Below are 14,742 nucleotides of genomic sequence, written 5' to 3'. Positions count from 1 at the left end.
GACCAGTGTGTGTGTGTGGGGGGGAGACAGGGGTCTTGGGTGTGTGTGTGTGTGTGTGTGTGTGTGTGTGTGTGTGTGTGTTGGGGGGAACACAGGGGTCTGATTCACCTGCACTGCCTTTCCTGCCTGGGTTTCGGGTTGGCTGGGATGGGACCCTCGCTCCCCTCCGTTTGCCAAGGACTTTCCCTGGCTGCTGAGTGGCTCCATGGTTCGTTGGTTGTATTGTTTGAGGGTCACCCGGGCTCTGGCCCGTCGCACCTCCATGGTGGACGGCAGCCTGATCCTGCCCTGGGCCCCTGAGGACCCGCGCTGAGGGAGACACAGGACGCCTGGCCTGGCAGCATCCTGGTGCCGCGGTCACTGTCCCGTCCTGGCGCCTCACTTCTCAGCAGCCAGAGCAGGGGGCTGGGACCCTCGTAGGCCTCGCTGGGTGGGGGTCTCCGGCAGAGTGTGGTGTTGGCAGGTCACCTGCATGTCTGTGTTCCCAGAGAAGGAAGACTGGCCACACATGGTGCGCAGAGCCCCGTGCCCTCATCAGCGCCCACTCTGTCCACAGTGCCCTGTGCTTGGCTCGGCTCAGCTGTGGGTTCCCATCTGTCTCTGGAACCCCGCCCCCCAGCCCCTGGCCTGCTGCTCCCCTGGTTCCCTGTTGCCTCCACCTCCTACTTATCGGCTCCTGGAACTGACCCGAGCTGTTTCCCCGCAGGAGATGGACAGTCGAGAGAGAGCAGCCCCAATGGCGACATGGAGCGAGAGAGTTTCTTTGAAGGAAAGAACATGGCACTTTTTGAGGTAAGTTACACTTTCTCCTGCAAAAAGCAGGGGTCAGTATAGTAGCTGTAGCTTGGATAAGTAAAGAGGTCGTGTCTAAGAGTGGACTAAGGAGCTGGGCTGCCTGACGGACACCGTGTTGGGGGGAGCTGGTGGCCGCGCGTCCCACAGCCCTTACACTATGTGCCCCCTTGGCCAACACCTCCCTGTGAGGGCCTTAGAGAGGCTGAATCCTGGGCCATCTCGGAAACCCTGATCTCCCTTGCTGGTGGGTGCCCTGTTCAACGTGTCCTGGAGCCTGACCTCTGGCCCCTGACCCCTGATTTCAGACCCGTTGTGACCGGGGCTGGCTGGCGCATTTTAGATTGGTGGGCTTCAGGACCAGGGGCGGAGCTGGGCTCCAGATGGCCCTGGAAATAGGCTCCCTGGAGTGTCCACACGGCAGGATCACTGCTGTGGTTGACCTGGTCGGTTTGGGAGTGTTTGATGTTGGGATCTGGGTGACGTATTTCATATCTTGGTTCCAAACAGGAGGAAATGGACAGTAACCCCATGGTGTCCTCGCTCCTCAACAAGCTGGCCAACTACACCAACCTGAGCCAAGGCGTGGTGGAGCACGAGGAGGCCGAGGACAGCCGGAGGCGCGAGGTCAAGGTACCAGCCCCTGTGCCCCCCGACCTCCCAGGACCCCTCAGGGCCTCCTCTCCTCCCCTTGGTTTTTCAGTGATGGGACAGTTGGTCTCTTACCGTTTTCCTAGGAATTTTATTTCTTAGGGAATATTCCTAGGAATCTATCCTAAAAAATAAGCAGAGCTGCCGCCATGAGGACTCGTGCAGAAAGAGGTTCTTGGGGAGAATGTAAGGTCCACTTGGGAACCACGCAGACACCCCTTGGGGGCTGGTGGGCTGTGCGTGGCTCCAGGACAGAACAGCCAAACGCAGTTCTCACTGCTTAGGACGATGTTCACTAGTATATGGGTGCAGATGAGGCCACAATTGAGGGTCTTTCTGTGGGAGAATGACGAATGATTACTCGTTTCTTCTCACTTCCCTTACTTTTTAAATTCTCTTGCAATAAGTATGTGTTACTTTAAAATCAAAGATGCAAACTAAAAATTAGAAATAGTGTAACCACCAGAGGCGTCCCCGCAGTGCAGGCTGCAGCTTCCAGCGGTCTTGACTAGCCATCTCTCTTCCTGCCTTCAAACTAACAGAAAGGGCGTTTCCCAAGTCTTGGCAATAGTTCCCTTCTGTTCACTTTTCCTGTAGGTGGATCGCACAAGGGTGGAAATTGGCTTTTCTCTATTTTAAATGGTGATTCTCCCCCCCCTCCCCCAACCCCTATTGGCTCTGAGAATACTATGGGAAGGACGCTGAGTCCTGAAGGGAGGGGCTTGTGAATGGCCCAGTGCCCTGTCGAACAGGACAGAAGGCTGTCTGGCACTTTCTGCAGTGTTCTGCCGGCTGGGTGACCCCACAGTGCTGAGCTGGGACAGAGTGGGAGCGGGCTCAGCGGCTGCCTTTCTGCCCATCTCTTCCCCACCCGGTGTCCACCTGCCCATTGGGCCAGTGCTGGGGCGGAGGTGCCGGGAGCCAGTGTCCACACGGCCTCGCTCACTCCCCCTCCAAGTGCCTCTCTGTGCCTGTGTCTGGCCTGACCTTGGTCCCCTTGGGCCCCAAGCCAAGGCCTCTTCCCTCTGCCCTCGGACTGTAAACCCAGCAGGATTAACTCGCGTTTCCTGACACTCAGGGCATTGGCTCCTTGTGTCCCAGAAGAGCTGCTTGTTCAGGATGCAAGGAGTAGACGGGGAGCATGGGACATGAGGCGTGGCCTGTGTGTCCAGCCCTGCTGACCTTCCTCGGCGGAGGGCAGTGGCCTCGGCAGCAGAGGTGTGTCTGGATGCACCTTTCCTGGTCCTCCTGCCGTGATTTTCCTGGCTCCTTGGGAGCCTGTGGCCACCTTGGCTGTTCATGGAGCCACCCCCCTCCCCCAAGGCAAGGGACAGGGAACGCCGACCCCAGGTGATGCTATGTGGAAGGTTATAGCTTCGCCTGAATGCCCTGGGCACTGCCTGTGGCTCCACTGCAGGAGCCCGGCTGTCCGAGTACACGGCACACGTCTGTCTGTCTGCTGGAGCTGGTGTTTCAGGGAGCTGTCTGTCTGCTCGGGGAAACATGCTCTCCGCAGAGACCTGGGTCTGAATGTTGCTGTAACCGACCCTCAGTCTCAGCTGGGCACCAGCTGGGCCTCCGCCTGCGCTGCAGCTCCTTTTAGGCCGCGTGGTGCAGCCTTGGGTCGCAGATGTCCTCCTGGCACAGACAGAGTGCAGCCAGACCCCTTGTTAAGGTTTTATTGAGATGTGATCTCATGTTCAGCCTGGTGAATCTGAATAAGTCCGTGGTATGCACCCACTGCCAGGTTGGGATCTAGAACAGGATTTGGTTTCAGTCACAGGAGGGACGGCCACCCCGTGACCCTCAGCAGGACTGTGTAGCCAGGTGGGCAGGTTTCAGTTGGGATGAATCTAGTCGCCCTGCTTAGGACTGAGTGTAGGTAGGTCCCCTGGGAAGGGAGGTGGGGGCTGCCCCTTATTGTCCCTCTGACCAACCTGACATAGGAGCTTGTTCCCAGAGATGGGTGTGTGTTCCCCCAAGGCTTCCTCTCCAGGGCCTCGGAGCCAGTTGGGTGATCCTTCAAAGCTGCCTTTTATGAGAGAACTGAAGGCCGCTGTGCCCTTCCAGGGTGACTCAGTACCATGTCAGCCGCTGGGCACAGAACTGGCTCCGGGCAGGCGGGGCCCACATGAGGCCTGGAGTCCAGCTGCTCTGGCTGCAGGGTTTGCTTAGCCTCCTGTGGTGGTTTATTGATCTCTTCATATGTTCACTGAGATTATAAAATAGAAGCTGGCAGTTTGTCCAGGGTGGTTGTCACTGCATTTCCATTCTCATTTTTATACAGTTGAGATACGCCCACCCTGTGTGTAAGACACGTAAATCCTTTTATTTACACAAAAAGCACAGTTATCCCGTGGGTGGGCGGCTTGGGAGGGGTGCGCTGGCCAGGAGCTGGAGCTCAGGCCAGATGTTCAAGGAGTCAGGACGGGCTTTCAGACCCTGGCCCCCACTCCCCGGCTGCTCTCAGCTCATTCTCCCCAGGGCCCTAGCATCTGGGAGCTCTGTGGGCGGCCTGCACTTAGTGGCAGGTGTTCCTGTCTGTCGGCAGCTCCATTTTCACCCGAGGAGCCCATCTGCTTCCTTGAATGGGGGTTCAGCCCCTTCTCCTCAGGCGTTTGCCCTCCAGCCACCTCCCTGGGGCTGGGCTGTGTCCCTGGGCGGCAGCCCCTCTCTGAGCTGCCACAAGAGCTGGGCTGTGTCCTTGTTTCCCACCAGCCTTATCACTCACAGGAAAGCTGCTCAGGTGTATGCTGGTTTTCTTTTTAATTCAGGATATTTTCTCCATGAAACAGCAGTTTGTCTTTGCACCCACATGTCCCGAGATCACAGATGTGTTGCCTGACTGTGTGGTCACACTGGCTGTCATCCCAGGTCACAGACCAGGAGGGCCTTATCTGTCCTCTGTGGTGTGTGTGTGTGGCCGACTGGCAGGCTCCTGGCCATGTCGCCACCCTGTTCTCTGGGCCAGTCTGCTCATCCCATAGTCTTTCCGGGATCAGAGCAGACGTTTCTGCCAGGCGCCTCCCAGCACCGTCCGTGCCGCAGCTACCTGTGTCCCTGCCCTATTTCTGTATCTGCGGTTGTGGGCGTGGGGGAAAGAGGGTGCCCAGGTGGCCAGTTCTCTGAGCTGGTTTGATGGTGCCCCGATCTCTTCCTCCATGTGGGTTGAGTCATTGCTGATACCTGCCTGGAGTTGGTGTCCTTGCTCCTTCTCTGGTTTTAGGGAGCAGTACCGTCTCATCCTCCGTGGCCCTCACTTCTCCTCATATTGTGGTCTCCTGAGGGTCTGGAACCCAGAGCTGCGGTCGTGATGCACAGAGCCTGGAGCCTCTTGCTCCCATCTTTTCCCAAACTTTCCCACCGTCCTGTCATTCCGCTCACAGAGGAGGGAGGCCCAGCCGGCTGCTCCCCGCTCAGCTGCCTGGCGATGATGTGGCTCTGGTCTCTTTCAGAAGACCACCCTGCTCCCAGGCAGCCAGGGTCCTGCTCTGGAATCTCCTGGAGCTTCCATTCATTCTGGGGTGTGGTTCCCCTCAGCCATCTTGTCCCATGTCCCCCCAGCCATCAGTGCTCCCATGTCCGGGCAGCTGAAGCTTCCGCCCTCACCGGTTCCTTTTCTTGTGTTCCTGGGACCTCTCTGGGCCCGAGGGTGTAGCCAGGGCTCCCAGAGGAGGGGTCCCCGGGGAAGGTGCTGAGGTTGGCCCCCCGGAACCACTGTTCTCTCTCTCAGAACCCAGGCATGGGCACCTTCATCGGCGTCTACCTGCCCTGCCTGCAGAACATCCTCGGCGTGATCCTCTTCCTGCGCCTGACGTGGATTGTGGGCGTGGCCGGCGTCCTGGAGTCCTTCCTCATCGTGTTCATGTGCTGCACCTGCGTGAGTGGCCGAGGCTGTTCCTGGGTTTGGGGCAGTGGCCGCTGGACTCCAGGGACCTGACCATGTGGACAAATGTGGGCTCTCCCCGGTCCACTGCTCTCTCTCCGAGGTTGACTGCATGGATTCTGTCCCTGGGCAGCCTCCTCACCAGTGCTGGTGTGATCACTGTGTGTGGCCTGGGGGCTGTGACCAGGCTGTCCAACAGCCCCAGGGAGTCTTACGTAGTTGCTCCTGCAGAAATACAGGGGCAACGCAGCAACCGAGGGTTTTCGCCAGGCACTGTCACCACGCACGAGAGTCCTGCCCTTCGACCTGGTCCCCTTCCAGTTGGACCATCTGCACATTTTCAGGGATCCCGTTTATAGGAAGGGACACGTGCTGGTAACTTGCTGAGCCCCGACCCCAGCATGTGAGGCCTGCCACTTGGCCTCCACACCTGTGTCCCTGTCCGTTAGGGACACAGTCTCTTCTTGCCACCGATAGTTGCATCTGCTTTAATCTCTGGATGCTCCTCAGTGCCTCCTCCCGGCCCTGAGTTTTCCTGCTTCCTTTATTGTTAAGAGGGTGATTAAGCTGTGGTGTTACCCCGTGTCACCTGGAGACGGCTGTCTAAAGAATTCAAACCATGCAGATGAGTGGGCGTCCACAGGCCCCTCTCAGGCCACTTTCCCTGCTGCCCTGGGCTTCCCAGAGCTGTGGTGTGGTCACCCAGCCTCACTGCATTCTCCCTGGGTCACAGCATGTTCTTTACGTTCAAGAGTCGGAAAGTCTGGAGTGCTGCTAGGCACACACAGGAAAGGATACCAAGCAGGAGAGTGGGGTGGGGCCTTGCTCAGGTGGCAGACACGGCCCAGCAGGAACCCGGGCACTGTGGTCACCGGGGCCTTCACTTCCCAGGCTGTTCCTTCTGGTCCTTAGGTTCTAAAATAGTTACTCCCCAACCCATGGGTGTGGCTGCTTCCTGAGAAGATGGGCACCTTGTACCCCATTGTACCCCTTGGGACGTGGGCACCCAGGGAGAAGCTGCCCTTCAGTGCTGGACGGGGTCCTGAGTCGAGTGCTTTCTGGGCAGCCTGTGGGAGCTCAGTTTTGGGAGTTCAGTGGGAGAGAACGTGGGGCTGGGGCTGCAGTTCTGTCTGAAACTCTGCCTGCTGGTTACTCGGCAGCCGGAGCTGGGCCTGCTGGGCTCTGGCCCAGGCCTGCTGCTGGGCGGCCCTCAGAAGTGCTCTTCTAAAAGGGTCACCTGTCTTTCTGCAGACGATGCTCACCGCCATCTCCATGAGTGCGATTGCCACCAATGGCGTGGTCCCAGGTAAGGGGGTGCTGGAGGCTGGGTGGTCTGAAACGAAGCCTTCCTTTTGTGAGCAGGAACTGAGCTGAGCCCTGCCTGGGCTCCGTGCATGCTCCACTTTCATTTTAGCGATGACCTTGACATTAGCCCTTCACCCAAGGCTGAAGGTGAGGCAGGAAGTGGGGCCCGGTCCCCAAAGGCCTAGTGTGGACATGCCCTTACCACCTGGAGGTTGCTGCCGGTCATTCATGTCTGAGCACAGAGATCTCCCTGTGTAGAGGGGTCGGGTGGGTGGGAGGGGCGCGTCCTCAGCCTGGCCAGGCCCTTCCAGAGGCTCTGTCGGCGTGACCTGGCCTTTGGGCAGTGATGCTCACCCAGCTCTTGCCTCTCACCTGCACGGGGACTCTCCAGGGCTAGCGCCCCTGGTGTCCCGGGGCCTCTTCCCCTGCCTCCCCTGAGGGCATGGGCATTGCTAAGACCAGGGTAGGGGCCTGTTATACGAGTGCTTGAGGCTGCTGTGCCATTGAGATTCTCCTCAGAGCGGGAACCATCAATACCCCCAAGATTTTTTCTTCTCAAACATGCCTTTGCTGTCTGGACAAGAGGCTGGCATTTATGACCAGCTGTATCCCTTTTGAAGTTTAATCCCCACAAACGATCATTCTCTTTTTAAACCAACAAAACTAACGTGCCACAGGCTTCATTTGTTGCCTCTGAAGCTGTCTGATGAAGGGTAGGAAGAAGGGAGGGGCTGCCTGGGTGATGGGGGCTGGGGGCGGGAAGGCGGGGCTCTAGACTGCAGGGTTCACTGGTGTTTGAGCCCTGAAATCATGGCTGTTTGTTTCCCCCCCGCTTTGCAGCGTAGCTCCCATCCTTAGGAGGCAGTGCCCACAGGGCAGTGAGCTCAGCAGAGAAGGGGAGGCAGGGGGGCCAGTGCTGCGCCCAGTTTGTACCTGAGGTCGTGTTGCTCTCAGAAGCAAAGGTGCAGGCACAGATGCCTCTAGTTTATTTGGCGCCTGGATTCAAGGAACTGAAACGATGCCACCTTGTGCCCCTGCAGCTCGTGCAGCCTGTGTCTATAAGTGAGGTCCAGCATGTTTTGCACCCCAAGTCCTTGAATAGTGGCCCCTCCCCCAGAACTTCCCAGGCTTCACAAGGAGCAGCAGCTGTGTAGAGGCCGTAATCCCGCTGGCCATCCTCCTGCTGGCCGTCCCCCCCTGGCCATGGAGCATGAGTCCCGATGGGCTTACCGGCTAGGCATGGGGACCAATCTCCCTTCGCTTGACATCCAGCTGGGAGGAGGCACCAGCATTCAGTGCTGAGAAGGAGGTGTGACCCGCTCACGTGGAGAGATGATTCTAGTGGCAGATCGGCATTTAGGTTTGCTTTTCAGAGAGAAGGGCATGCCCTGAAGGGTCCTTCAGGCTCTCCAGAGTCACCCATGGTCTCCCGGTCGTGTCTGGGGGGGAACTCGCTGTCCGGCGGAATGGCCAGGGACCGATCTGTGGGGCATGGGTTTCAGCTGCATGCTGGAAGTGATACAGAAGTGAAGCTTAAGCAGCCCTGGGTTCTCAGGCCTTTTGGGGCAGAAGCTAAGAGGATGGAAGTGTTGGTTTTACATCAAAATGTGCAGACTTACGGGCTCTGCCCCCTGCTTTTGGCTGATTTCCCCCAGGACCTGTTTGGTCACAACTGCCAGAGCCGCTGTCTGTTCTGTGAAGTCCACATTCACGGTACCCGGTGGGTCCTTAACCCCATTTCCTGTTTGGTGTTTTTTGCAGCTGGTGGCTCGTACTACATGATATCGCGGGCCCTGGGGCCAGAGTTTGGGGGAGCCGTGGGCCTCTGCTTCTATCTGGGCACGACCTTTGCAGGGGCCATGTATATTTTGGGGACCATTGAGATTTTTCTGGTAAGTGCTTTGTTTGAGGCTGGTTCCCCTTGCCTGGCACCGACCCCAAGGGCAGAGCTTCTGGCAGGCCTTTCTTCTCAGCTTTTGTTCCTTATGTACCCGAGGGTCCCTTGTAGATGCATCCTGGTGGTGTGGGGGCCCTTGGGGAAGGAGGGGGCCAGAGCTAAGCCCCCCCAGAGAAGGGCCCTTCAGAAGGTCGTGCCTGGCCCCGTCCCTCTCCCCATGTGGCCATCTTCTAGGCAGGGATGGATAGGCTGCCTTTCCTGACCTGCCTTATCCCCACAGACCTACATCTCCCCTGGCGCATCCATCATCCACGCCCAGTCGCCGGACGGCGAGGCTGTGGCCATGCTGCACAACATGCGAGTGTATGGGACGTGCACCCTGGCCCTCATGGCCATGGTGGTCTTTGTGGGCGTCAAGTACGTCAACAAACTGGCCCTGGTGTTCCTGGCCTGTGTGGTGCTGTCCATCCTTGCCATCTACGCCGGCGTCATCAAGACCGCCTTCGACCCGCCGGACATCCCGTGAGTCCCAGTCTTCTGTCCGGGGTCCTTGTCCTCGGTCCTTGCTTGGGCTAGGCCTGTAAGGATGCAGTGTTTCCTGGTTTGTAATTGGTTTGTAATTCATGGCATGACGGCGGGGCCCCGGGGTGGTGGTGCTGTCTGTCTGGCAGTCTTACCTTCTTCCCCTGGCATCGGGGATGAGCAGTCGGGCTGCTTTTGTAGCAGCTACCTGCAAGACCAGGATGGGAGGTTTGGCGAAGGACCAAGGGCGTATAGGTTGGCCGGCGTCCCTGAGGACAGCAGGCAAACTGATCTCCTCCTGGCTGTGGCCTGCTCCCCTAGTCCTCATGAAAACCCTCAAGTGGGTTCTTCCCTTGTCCCCCTTTTGAATGAGGACACTAAGTCACAAGGAAGTGGCCCTAGATCACAGAGCGAGTGAGTGAGCTGGTGCTCAGGCAGCAGGTTGCCCACTGCCTGGGTGGTGGGGGCTGGGAGGGGGCTGGTACCAACCCTCTCCTGGCCCCTGCACTTTGCTGTCTCCATGTGGAGGGAGCCACCTGGGTGGGAATAGTCCCATTCACTCCAGGACAGACCGCCCCTCAGCCCCACGCTGCGTGAGAACTGGACTCCTGCTTAAACACTGATTTCCAGCAGCTCATGCCAATGTTCTCATCATGCTAAACGGGGAGTGTCAGCAGCTACTAGCAGGGCCCCCCGCAAACCTCCACCGTCACTGAAGAAAGTGGTGGGAGTCATTTCAGGCCCCGCACGACCCCTCACGCCCCCACTCCCGCTCCAGGGTTTGTCTGCTCGGGAACCGCACGTTATCGAGGCGCAACTTTGACATCTGTGCCAAAGTCCTCACCACCAACAACGGCACGGTGACCACCGCGCTCTGGGGCCTCTTCTGCAACAACTCCATGCCCAGCGCCATCTGCGACGAGTACTTTGCCCAGAACAACCTCACGGAGATTCAGGGGATCCCCGGCGTGGCCAGCGGCGTCTTCCTGGGTGAGTGCCCCGTGGATCTCGGTGGGGCTGAGTTGTCCAAAGCCCAGTCCCTGGGAGCCGGTGCTGCTGCCCGGTCCCTGGTTGTGCCACCCCTTCCTCGATGCTGATCTGCCAGGGCCATAGATGCAGCCGCTTGTGGAGGCCAACAGGTCAGGGACTCCAAGTGGGTCCTTTTGCTTTAGGATTTCATAGCAGCTCTGTTAATAAGGGCAGTAATTAACCGGTGGGGACTGGTTTTTCCTGTCTCCGAGTTCCTCTGTGATGAGAAATTGGGCTGCCCCCCTCTCCCCCATACCAGGAGAGAGGCCTGACTTTTTATGGGAGAGGAAGTGGAATAATCCTGAGGCCGTGATCACTGGGTCCCTAGCTGTCCGCCCCGAGGAAGATGGGTATCAGGGGTCCCTCTGAGGCTGTGATGACAGTGGGTGTTGGGGGGAGGCGGGGGCTGTACTGCGTTGAGATGGGTCAGGGCTGCACACGCCCACACATCCCTCAGCCTGGGATCCTGATGCTCAGAGGCCCCTGGCTAGTGGCCCAGACCCGAATTCTGGGTTCCGGCAGAGCAAGATCCTTGGAGGGGCAGCCGTCACAGGTCACACAGGAGGGTAGGGGTGGAGCAGGGACCTGTGGAAGGTGCGAGTGAGGCATAGAGACCTACGGGGTTGGGTGTCTCTGTGGGAGGACAGGATCCATGTCGGGAGAGGGGTCCCTAAGGGGATGGGCTCTGCAACAGGGACCCTTCAGGGGGTTTTGGAGGAAAAGGGGGTCTGTTTGGAGAGGGGTCCTACAGGCTATAGCCCAGCCAGCTGGGATCTGCTCAGGGTGCATTTGCACAGGTAGGAGGTGGGCCCAAGGTGACACCTTAATTGTGTGTGGGGCTAGGGCCATCACTGCCCCTGAGGGGTCCTTCATCAGTGAGGCGACCTGTGTGAGGGGATTGCTGTCCGACCCTCCACTTGGAGACCTCCCCCCAGAGCCCAAGACAGTGTGTCAGGGACACACTTGTTCAAGTGAAATCTTCTGCAAATGTGACTGTGGGACCGGAATCGTTCATTCAGTGATTAGTGAACAGCCCTCAGAGCTCCGGTTCTGAGTTTGATGCCTCATGTGAAGTTTGAACATGCCAGTCGCATCTGCTGGGCCTCCCGACGGTGGGAGCCCTGGTGGGAGGTTCCAAAGTCCTGTGACCCGTCCTTTCCCCCCACAGATAACCTGTGGAGTGTGTACACGGACAAAGGCATGTTTGTGGAGAAGCAGGGCACGCCCTCCGTAGCGGTGCCAGAGGAGAGCAGAAGCAGCAAGCTGCCCTACGTGTTCACCGACATCATGACCTATTTCACCATGCTGGTCGGCATCTACTTTCCCTCCGTGACCGGTGAGGCCACGGGCACTCCAGCGGGCCAGGCCGGCTCTTCCCTCAGCTCTAATGTAGCCAACCCCGTCCCCCCGCCCCGTTTTCTTTCCTGTTTGGCTCAAGAGAGGAGTTGCAGTCTGCTCCCCGTCTGTTCTGAGTGGGGAGCGCAGGAAGCGTGTGGTTTCAGGCAGCTTTGTCCCGCGCGCTCCTGAGCGGCCATTGTTAGAAGTAACTGTGACTGTGGCATGGCCTTGCTGAGACATCCGGTGCACGATTAGGTGGCGCCTAGGAATGAGCACGGAGAGCTGTTAGTGGCCAGTACTGCAGCCATCCTGGTCCTTACAAGAGCCAGCTGGCCTCTGGGGGGGCCCTCAGTGTGTGAACATCCCTCATCTTGGTGACAGACATGTACATATGCACATGTATGTGTGCATACACACACTGCTCCTGGAGACCACCTCCCACCAGAACACCCCCATCCTGACCCCCACAGAGCAGATGCCTGACACACCTGTAGCTGTGGTGTGTCTGTCCCTCTGGTTCCTGTCCAGGTTGGCTCCTGGCCCCCACTGCAAGCCTGTCCACTCTCTGGGAGGCTGGCCTGCCAGGGGCCGCTCCCCTGCCCCTCTGTACTCATCTCCGCTCGGACTAACCGTGGGGTTTATAGGTAGTAGGGGTGCTTCTTTTTAGTCTCCCCTTAAAGGTGGGATTATGGACTCACTTTGGTGAGTGAGTGGGGTGTGGATCTGGCCCCTGGAGGTCTTTGTCCTGTACCCCTCCCCCTTTCCCCCCCCGCAATCTGTCAGTATAGGATGGACGTGTTCTGGGATGGCAGCAGATCTGGTGGGTGGAGAGCGTGGGAACAGCCTCTGTGGGTGTCGGTGTTTCCAGAGCCTGGTGGCACCTGTCTGTGGGCTCTGCACCAGCCACCCACCCAGCGCTGCCTCTCTAAGCTCGTTGTCACTTCAGGTCACTCCTAGAATACGCTCATGAGGCGCTCAACAAACCTGCCAGTGGTTGGCATTTCTTTGAGCCCAGTTGGAGCCATTTTACTCTATGTGCCAAATGGAGTGAGCGAGCCTCAAGGGCGTAGGCAGTGACACACCCATGTGCAGAGTAGCAGGACAACCCCGAGTGGAGTCAATGTGAGGAGGCCTCGAGTTAACTGTAGGGTCACCTTATAATGCTTGATTCAGATCTGGCTCCGTGAGCATTTAGCATCATTGTCCCGGGAGTTTCTGACCCCAGCCACCTGGATTAACCCAGTCTTAGCGGGAAGTGAGGTTGGAGCCAGGTGCACCCAGAGGCTGCCTCTGGCTTTGGTGTCAACGGCAAGTGTCTGGGTTGAGCCTTGCCCTGGTCTTGACTATGACTTGGTTCATGGTGGGACTCGCTGTCCCTGTGGAAAGTGTGGGGGACACTTGGAGCCTTTTCCTAGGTGCCCACAGCAGCTGTCCCACATCCACACAGTGATGTCTGGGCTGTGCTCTTGGAGGCCTCGCCTGGGGACAGTGGCCCCACGCCGGGGTGGTCTTCAGCTCACGTCTCTGCAGCTGAGGCCCCGGCTGCGTCATCCTGAAGCTCTGCCTGCCTGTCTGTCTCTGCAGGCATCATGGCAGGCTCGAACCGATCGGGGGACCTCAGGGACGCCCAGAAGTCGATCCCCACAGGGACCATCATGGCCATTGTGACCACATCTTTCATTTGTATCCTTAAAGGGGTAAAGGTGGGGGGCGCAGGTGCTGTCTGTCACGACCTCCACAGCTCGCTGCTGTGCCATCCGCAGCTTGGGTGAGCTGCTCTGGCTTAGGCGAGTTCTGTAGAGAGGGGCCTCAGAGAGGGGCCGATATGACGCGAGAAAATAAGACACAATATCTGCCACCACCTCCACAGTCGGTTACGGAATGTGACTTTGCGTGTAAACTAAGACAGTAGCCATGTTACCACATGCAGTATACCGCAGATGTTAGTAACACGTATCTGCGTGTGTACCACGTGATGGTCACACACATGTGCTCTAGTCAGTTTTACCCTCTGTGTCACGGAGCTGCCAGCGGAGCCTTTCTTCTCATGGCAGTGTGTCCCTTCTAAGCGAGCCAGGGTCCCTGCAGTGGTCACACGGCAGGCCTGCACGTCCTCCCTGACCGGAGGCCCCGTTCCCTGGAGCCAGAGCTCAGCAGTGAGGAAGGTGCCCGAGGGCCACAGGGACATGGCGGTGCCCAGAGTGGGTGGGCAGGCACAGGTGGCTCCAGGCCCGTCGGCGACCAGGGCCCTGCTGCCAGCACGTGGTGTCCACTGCTTCCTTGACATGAGCCATAGACCTCTCCTGCATCATGCTTTTTGGGGCCTGCATCGAAGGCGTGATCTTGCGAGATAAGTATGTTGGTTTTTATGTGCAATTTCTAGAAACTTCTGGGGACAGAGTCGGTTTTCTTTAGCTGTGAAATGGAGATCACTCAGGACTTCACACTGCTTGTGTAGAGCAGTGGGCCCCCATGGTCCCTTTGTTGAGATTCTGTTTGGTCTGATGCCTCCATCCTGCTCCTGCTGAGAGACCACAGTCACCTCAGACCTGACAGAACTGGGGGTGCAGGGGATCCTGGGAGAGGCATGGGGAACCCCACTGGCCCTACCACCACTCAGTGGAAGAGCAGCCAGTGCCCCAAGCTGTTGCCCACCAACCTGCTTTCTGGTATCTGCGTGTCCATCCGCCCCTCGGGTGTGAGGGCTGCAGGTCCCTGATAGTGAGGCCGTACCACTGTCTGTCACTTGCAAGAGTGACAGTGGCCTCATGGACCCTGGATGGGCCGGCCATGGCTTCCTGGGGGGCCCTCGGGGAGCAGGGCCCGTGCATTTACTTGGGGGGAGTGCCGTTTTGCCCACTCAGCAGCTGGGAAAATGTTTAATCTTCAGCTCATGTTTTCAACATGCACCCCGTCCACCCCTCCCACAGGTTCGGGGAAGCCCTGCAGGGGAACCTGGTCATTGGCATGCTGGCCTGGCCCTCGCCCTGGGTCATCGTCATCGGCTCCTTCTTCTCCACCTGCGGCGCCGGCCTGCAGAGCCTGACAGGGGCACCGCGCCTGCTGCAGGCCATCGCCCGAGACGGCATCATCCCCTTCCTCCAGGTGAGCGGCTGCCCGCAGGTTGGGGGCTCCCTTCCGAGAGCAGGACCCTTGGGAAGGAGCATGTCTGGAGGTTCCTGTGCCTGAGGTTCTGCCCCAGAGCACAGCCTTTACGGTTAAAGGTGGTGGGAAGGGCCCCTGTCCCCACCTCCAGCTGGCAGCCCCCTCCCCAGATGGTCACTGGGCTGAGGGCACGGGTGCTGGGAACAGAGGCAGCCCC

The 14,742-nt window shown here is 58.6% G+C and overlaps 1 protein-coding gene across 1 annotated transcript in view; it reads left to right on the top strand.

The window, feature by feature from the left end:
- Positions 1–706: 706 nt before the first annotated feature.
- The window catches only part of SLC12A7 (solute carrier family 12 (potassium/chloride transporter), member 7), a 28,406-nt gene continuing 14,370 nt past the window's right edge, over positions 707–14,742 (top strand). The window contains exons 1-11 of the mRNA XM_015563116.1: positions 707–792; positions 1,303–1,425; positions 5,177–5,323; positions 6,581–6,635; positions 8,396–8,526; positions 8,812–9,053; positions 9,832–10,043; positions 11,251–11,418; positions 13,005–13,103; positions 13,717–13,774; positions 14,351–14,525. Of these exons, the coding sequence (XP_015418602.1) occupies positions 745–792; positions 1,303–1,425; positions 5,177–5,323; positions 6,581–6,635; positions 8,396–8,526; positions 8,812–9,053; positions 9,832–10,043; positions 11,251–11,418; positions 13,005–13,103; positions 13,717–13,774; positions 14,351–14,525 (1,458 nt within the window). The 5' untranslated portion in view covers positions 707–744. The remainder of the gene's footprint in view (positions 793–1,302; positions 1,426–5,176; positions 5,324–6,580; positions 6,636–8,395; positions 8,527–8,811; positions 9,054–9,831; positions 10,044–11,250; positions 11,419–13,004; positions 13,104–13,716; positions 13,775–14,350; positions 14,526–14,742) is intronic.

The sequence above is a fragment of the Myotis davidii genome, unplaced genomic scaffold (genome assembly GCF_000327345.1).
Source record: "Myotis davidii unplaced genomic scaffold, ASM32734v1 scaffold135, whole genome shotgun sequence".
NCBI lineage: Eukaryota > Metazoa > Chordata > Mammalia > Chiroptera > Vespertilionidae > Myotis > Myotis davidii.
The sequence above is the reverse complement of the archived record's forward strand: the minus strand, read 5'-3'. Positions and strand labels throughout refer to the sequence as shown.